The following is a 7549-nucleotide window of genomic DNA, read 5'->3' as shown; positions in this document are numbered from 1 at the left end:
TGGAAAACTTAGCATCTCTAAACTTTGTCCCTCCACGATTGAGAATTCATGGTGGAGTTATGAGTTTGCGGAATTGGTCTACTTCCTTGTATCCGGTAAGACAAAACTTGATATTTGTGGTTTTATCATCTTTCAAATGATGACGATGACTTCTCACATCAAGATGTTGGGCTACCCTTGTTTGATTAGCCGGATTTACCGGGATCGTTGACTCGATTTTATTGGAAATTCTCTTGGAGTTCCTAAACTTGTCCGTCCGTGTACCTTCCGGCGTATAAGAAAAACTGTTCGAAAGCGACAAAAAGGTACTCCTCTTGATGTTGAAGACCCTACCACCTTGAGGCTTATTCAGAAAATTTACAAAGGGTATGTGTAAGGTTAATGCAAGAGTGAAGTTCTTAAAGAAGCAAGTGTCGTTGATTGGAACCAAGTGTCCCGAGCTCAAGGAAAAGTTGGATTCAATTCAAGCATCCTGGAAATTGTCCGATGACGAAGATGATGAGTAATGCTTTTAATTTTATGCCTACTATGTCTTCTTTTTGGATTAGTTGGAAGAATAACTAGAGCTTTAATAGCGAAGATTGTGACTACACATAGCTATTTTTGTTTTCATCTTCTTATGTTATTTTTTAGGTTTATTGGTTTTAAATTCTAAACATATTTGGAGGATGATATGATTGCAGTATTAATCTGTTTTGAAGTATTGCAACATTTTTATGGGATATGTATTGTTTGCGTCCGTGAACTTGAAGGTCCCATATTGTGTCAAAAGTAAAGTCGTTCATAAATTGATATCCGTATTGATGAAAGGACGAATGGACTTTTGACAATTACAAAAGTTATGCCTATGCAGTCATTTATTTGATGGAAAATATGATGAAATCTTTTGTTTGACAAGGATAAAGTCTATTATGTCGTTATGCAAATAGTGATGGAAAATAGAATAGATCCTTGTATGTTATCCACGGTATTGATCTTCATTGATCCATTTTTTTATGTTTTACCGTGAAGGCTCCATTGTGTATCTTATGTTGAGCACCTTACAACTATGTCGATTAATATTGGCCTTGTTGGTTGTTCCATGAGATGCTATATGTTGAGCATTCTTGAACTAAATTAATCATCTTGATTGGTTATTTAATTATTTGCTCCGAAAGTCTTCTTTTGTCGAGCAAAATCATTTGAAAATTAAATTGATTGCTTCGGTGATTAGTTTGGTTGTGTATTCCAATTAGATTAATTATAGGTTCTCTTGTAATTAATCTAGTTGAGTTTTTCATATATTCCAGAAGTTCTTGTGTTGAGTATATGAACGTTTATACTAATCATGTTCTATTGGTTGATGTAGTCGTATATTCCGTAAGGTTTTCCTTATGTTGAGTATTTGAACGATTAAGATAGTCATCTCCGTGTGGTTATCTTAGTCGTAGCTCCGTGAGTTTTCTTATGTTGAGCACAATCAATTAAATTGATTGTGCTTGATTTAGTTATCTTAGTCGTAGCTCCGTGAGTTTTCTTGTGGTTTGATTTAGTTGCGTATTCCGATTAAATTAATCATGGGTTTACTTGTGATTAATTTGGTTGAGTTTTGGATATAGAAAATCATTTCCATGGTTTTTGGTGTCCAATTAAAAAATCCTTCTTTTCTTTCGAAATTAAGGTCGCTCTTGTTGTTCTTTCGGGAATGACATCAAATGGTGGAGAGTTCTTTTGAACTTGTGCTTAATGGTAATATCTTGCTGGGTGTGCGGCTGTGGAATTTTATAGGGGTTATCTTGTATCTTAAAATTCCTTGATGAATGCATTTAGCTTCGGCTTTATGATTGCATCTAATATAAGTTGGTATGTATTTTTTTCTTTTAGTCTATGAAATGTCTCTTGTGGAAATTTCATTATGATGCCGTTCTTTTACCTTTGCCAATTTTGTCGACAAAAAGGGAAAAAAATAATGTAGTCACACTACAAATACATATGGTTTTCGGATCATTGTGTAAGGGGGAGTGGTTTCCATGATCGAGATGGAGTATTGACTAACGGGGAGTGATACATATCACCATAGTATTGTTGTTAAAGTCGTGATGCAATTGGACTTTGATGTTACATAATGATACTATGACACTGTATAATAATGATCGAGAATCTCGATTTCTCTCATTGTTATAGCTACGGATCTTCAACAACGGTGGTTCTAAACTTACAACCTTTGGGATCATTGGAATACTTGGAAGGACGAAGATTTCAAGGAACGTTGAGGATTAGACTATAGAATAGGAGCCACTAAAGTTTATATTTTTTGTATTCCATATGTATTAATAGTTTTGTCACTTAAATTTACAAAGGGGGAGATTGTTAGAGCATAGCTCGATCAACCTCGCATGCGTTGCTATATTAAGCATGTTTGTCAATGTTAGTGATCAAAACTATGAGTCTTGATTTATAGTCTATTATAGCTAAGTCTCGGATTAGGATAGAAGAGTGTAGTTGATCTCAAGGATTTCATGGCGATTCATCATACAACGACGAAGATCTACTCAAGGAATCGTGGAACTTCATCAACAAAAGGTATGTGGAGACTTGAACTTATCTATCACTCAAAAGTGTATCTATTCTATCTCCTACTTCTTATGAGACAAAAAGTCGTATGCTATATAGACTGGATCATACACATTTGACATTTCGAGTTGAGTATTCGCTACTTATCTTTTTCTCGAAATCGTTTGTTGGTAAAGCGTTTCGCTTTGATCAAGTTTATCTTCACCTAGTAACGAAAGTCATGAAAAGTTTCAATTACTTTGAGAATTGCTCTGACGTGAAACGGTCTGTGAATAACGGCTATATAACGTCATCTGAGAATGTCTCAATGATTGGAATGAGAGTTTAGATTACATAACCATGTATTCCTTAATCCGAAGTTTTCGAACTTTGTTGATTGAGAGAAACCGGAGGAATTGGCTTTGCCAAGTCCGAGAACCCAGTCCGCGAACTCATTCCGCGAACTGACGGAAGTTCTCTTACCGAGAATTTCTGTTGGGATTTTCCAAAAAACTCGTTTGCGTGTTTAGACCGTGAACTCAGTCCGCGAACCTAGTCTGCGAACTGGCGGAAGTCTCTTTGCCGAGATTTTCTGCTGAGTTTGGAAAACTCTGTCGGTTGCCTTAAGTCCGCGAACTTGTTTGTGAGCTTAAGTGGTTATGATCTAAAGATGTGCTCTGAACATGAAACTTAAAATTACTAAGGAATGCTTTATGCAAACCGTGGCTATAAAGTTCATGAGCCGATTTATCGAATCGAATCATCTTTGTTTCAATTGTGTCTTGTGTAGTTACATAAGATCTCATAGCAATTGAACAACTCTCTAACTAGTTCATTTGAGTCAATTGAACTAGTTATGGTGAAGAAGAACTAGGTTAATATGAAATACTCATATGGTTAACCTTTTGGGTTACTATGTTGAACCAACATACACGTATACGTTTGGGCATGGTTTTCACAAACCCAGTAAACGTCTACCCAAGTGTGTGTGACAAGATAAGTTTTCGATCTAACGGTTGAGAAATATTAGCTTGAATCTAAATCCGGTTTTCATCTAACGGTGAATACGGATTGCTTTGTAACTAAGGCAAAACCCTGATTTGAAGACTACAGGAGACATCTAGCGTTGGGAAAAACTAATCCCCACACGTCTGTGTGATACTAGTGCGCTCGCTAGTGTTGATTCTCCTTTAACCTTTGGTTTTCTTCTCTAAAACCAGGTTAACGACTTAGGGATTGTGAAGCCAGACCGATACTACTTTTATCGTAGTTGTGTGATCTGATCTTGCATCTTATATCGTACGAGTACAATCTTTGATTGGCTTGAGATTGTGAGAGTTCTCCGATAGGCAAGATAAAGAAGTCACAAACATCTTCGTCTCACTGTTTGTGATTCCTCGACAAACCGCTTGTGTAGTCAAGAAGGATTGTTGAGAGGTGATTGATTAATCTAGGTTGTTCTTCGGGAATATAAGACCGGATTATCAATTAGTTCATGTTCACCTTGATTTTATATCTTAAGACGGAAGAAAAACCTAGGGTTTTTCCGTGGGAGACAGATTTATCCTTTGATAGACTTTTCTGTGTGAGACAGATTTGTTTATTATCAAGTCTGCGATTTTGGGTTGCAGCAAGTCTTAGTTGTGGGTGAGATCAGCTAAGGGAATCAAGTGCGCGGTATCCTGCTGGGATCAGAGGCGTAGGAGTACAACTGTACCTTGGATCGGTGGGAGACTGATTGGGGTTCAAATATAGTCCAGTCTGAAGTTAGGTTGGAGTAGGCTAGTGTCTGTAGCGGCTTAATACAGTGTGTATTCAATCTGGACTAGGTCCCGGAGTTTTTCTGCATTTGCGGTTTCCTCGTTAACAAAACTTATGGTGTTTGTGTTATTTATTTTCCGCATTATATTTTATATAATTGAAATAATACAGGTTGTGCGTTAAAGATCATCGATTGGAAATCAAACCTTTGGTTGTTGATTGATATTGATTGATCCTTGGACATTGGTCTTTGGTACTGTCCAAGTTATCTCTCTTTGATAAAGACTCGCAGATTTCCATTTGCTTGAGTAAAGATCAAATCGAGAGATTGAGATATAAACTCCTTGATATATCTTTTTATTGATTGAGTCTAACTGTCTAGTTGATTCTCATGAAAAGTATATTGGATTTTGTCCATACAGATTGCTAAGCGAAATATTGGGTGGTGTTGTTAGACCCCCGCTTTTTCACTAAGCTATCTTAGCTTTGACCATAAGCTAACCCTGATTTCAAAGACTATATAAGGGAGAATTCTAGCAACTGGAAAACCTAATCTCGACACTTTCATGTGTCCTAGTTGCGTACTAGATTCGATTTTCCTTTAACGTAGCTAGGTTTTTCCAAAACCGTATTAGGTTAACGACTTGAAGACTTCATTTGGGATTTTGAAGCCAGGTCCAACTATTTTATCTGTAGTTGTGTATTCTGATCTTACTTGTTCTATCGTGTTGAGTACTATCTTCTCTAAGATTTGCTCGAGATTTATCTCTGATAGGTAAGATATAAAAAGTAATCACAAAGTTCTTCGTCTCAGACTTTGTGGTTCCGCGATAACTTCTTCTACCACCATATAGTTAAGTTATTGTGAGGTGATTGATATTTTTAGGTTGCTCTTCGGGAGTATAAGACCAGATTATCAATTGGTTCATGTTCACCTTGATTTATAAAAAGACAGAACAAAACTTCATAAGTACTTCTGTGGGAGACGGATTAATCTATGAGAATAGACTTATCTTTGGGAGACAGATTTGTTTATAAGTCTTCGACTTTGGGTCATAGCAACTCTTAGTTTTGGGTGAGATCATCTAAAGTAATCAAGTGCGCAGAATCCGGCGTGGTTCTAGAGGCGTAAGGAACGCGACTGCACCTTAATCAGTGTGAGACTTGGTTAGGGATCAACTACATTCCAGACTGAAGTTAACTTGTAGTAGACTAGTGTATGTAGCGGCTTAATACAGTGTGGTGTTCAAATATGGACTAGGTCCCGGGGTTTTCTGCCTTTGCGGTTTCCTCGTTAACAAAATTTTTGGTGTCTGTGTTATTTCTTTTCCGCATTATATTTGTTTATATAATTGAAATATCATAGGTTGTGCGTAGTTCAATCAATTGATGACCTTGATTGTCAGATAGAAATTGATTGGCACTTGGAGATTGGTCTTTGGTACCGTCCAAGTTATTTCTTATATCAATCAGGCTCACAGATTTCTATTTGTTCGATTGCAGATTGTGTTGAGAAATTGAGATAAAACACTTTGATATAACTCTTGGTTGAGCTCGCTTTTAAGTTGGTGCTCTTGGAATTATATTGGACATAGTCCATACAAATTGTCGAACGAATTATTGGGTGTGGTTGTTATACCCCCGCTTTTTTACCAATAGTTTTCAATATGTACGACTAGAAAGATACGTTAGGAATAAAACAAGTTCAAGTCAGTATTACTAACCTCAAGAGGAAGGATGATGTTGTCATTGTAGTTCGTCACTTCTTCAAATTCTTCAGGTCTTCCGATTAATACTTGTATGTCTCAACATTCCTAGACTTTCTAGTCTAACCTAAACGAAGTTGACTCTAGTATTTAATCAAGGGACTCTAGATGAGTTTTGATACTAAAATATGACAACCAAACTTGACATACCAATGCTTGGAGAGTTCAACCGAGATATGCTCTAACGCTTATTCCAAAAGGCTAATTTCAATTTCATCCTTTTAATGACCTCCTCCCAGATTGTAGAACATCTTGCAGTAGCACCACTGTGCAAGCCTAAATACTAAAATGGTAATTCTTCCACCTTGCAACCCAACTTCATTGCCAGAGTATCAACAACTTCATCTTTCCCAACACTAATCATTGTACTCTTCTCCAAATTAATCTTCATTCATGTCAAAAATCTCAAAAGATAAGCAACAGGCTTCTAACTTCTTTCTCTCTAGCATCCACAAAAAGAAAAATTTCATCTGCAAATTGCAAATGTGAAATCATTATTCCATCCTCTACCACCTGAAAGCCATTGATTTTTTTATTCATAACTGCATCATCAACAAGCTTTGACAAAATCTTCATTACCAGCAAGAATTGAAAAGGAGAAAGAGAATCTCCTTGTCTTAAGCTCTCAGAAGTCTTAAACTTCTTTGTAGAACTCACATTCACCATAACTGAAATATGAGAAGTAGAAATACACCACTTCATCCATGAAATCCATGCTTCTACAATATTCTCAACGATGAACTCACATTATCAATAGCTTTCTCCATGTCTATCTCACAAAGAATCCCTGGATTTTTAGCCTTCAATCAATTATCCACGCACTCTCCAGCAATTAGAACACAATCTAAAATTTATTTTTCTTTAATAAATGCTCTTTGAAAATCTGACACCAACTTATGCATATCTGTCTTCAATTTATAAGCTAACACCTTAAATAATATTTTATATGGACTTCCAAGTAGACTCAAAAGCCTATAATCCTTAAGAGTACGAGAATCTTCTTTTTTAGGGATTAAAGCAATAAAAGAGCATTTTAACCTCCAGTTCCAAGAGCCAAACCTAAAGGATTCATCCATCAACTTCATGAAATTTGACTTGATAATAGGCCAACAAAAATTGTAAAACTCCATCGAGAACCCATCGGGTCATGGAGTTTAATTAGAACCAAAATGGTTCACAACTTCATACACTTCATTTTCTAGTAAACTCCCTCTCCATCTGCAATACTAGGAAAATAGAAATTATCCAAAGAAAATAAAACCTCATTCTTTTCAGAAAAAAGAGCTTCAAAATCTTATTTCTACCTTAATTCCTTCATAATCAAAACATTCAACTTGTAAGAGCACTGCTCGGTCGAACTCGCAAGCGTTGCTATCTCAAACTCGCTTACATATTTTTCGAAATATGTGTTGGTAAGATTTCACTTTAACCAAGTTCATCTTATATTCTTGACGAAAGTCAAAAGATGATCATGTGAAAATCGCCGAGTA

The 7549-nt window shown here is 36.2% G+C and overlaps 1 protein-coding gene across 1 annotated transcript; it reads right to left on the bottom strand.

Annotated features, from left to right (window-relative positions):
• Positions 1 to 6342: 6342 nt before the first annotated feature.
• LOC113294797 lies at positions 6343 to 6725 on the bottom strand. Its single transcript, XM_026543174.1, has 2 exons — positions 6492 to 6725; positions 6343 to 6444 (listed from the first exon to the last, which is right to left on the bottom strand). The coding sequence occupies exons 1-2, from the start codon at positions 6723 to 6725 to the stop codon at positions 6343 to 6345; spliced, it is 336 nt and encodes a 111-aa protein (XP_026398959.1).
• Positions 6726 to 7549: the final 824 nt, after the last annotated feature.

This window comes from Papaver somniferum, chromosome 7 (assembly GCF_003573695.1).
Source record: "Papaver somniferum cultivar HN1 chromosome 7, ASM357369v1, whole genome shotgun sequence".
NCBI classification, from domain to species: Eukaryota; Viridiplantae; Streptophyta; class Magnoliopsida; order Ranunculales; family Papaveraceae; genus Papaver; species Papaver somniferum.
The sequence above is the reverse complement of the archived record's forward strand: the minus strand, read 5'-3'. Positions and strand labels throughout refer to the sequence as shown.

Coding starts and splice junctions, on each gene's coding strand:
- LOC113294797 (XM_026543174.1), bottom strand. CDS start 6,725: ATGGTGAATGTGAGTTCTACAAAGAAGTTTAAGACTTCTGAGAGCTTA. Junction 6,445..6,491: donor TGGATGCTAGAGAGAAAGAA/GTTAGAAGCCTG, acceptor ACATGAATGAAG/ATTAATTTGGAGAAGAGTAC.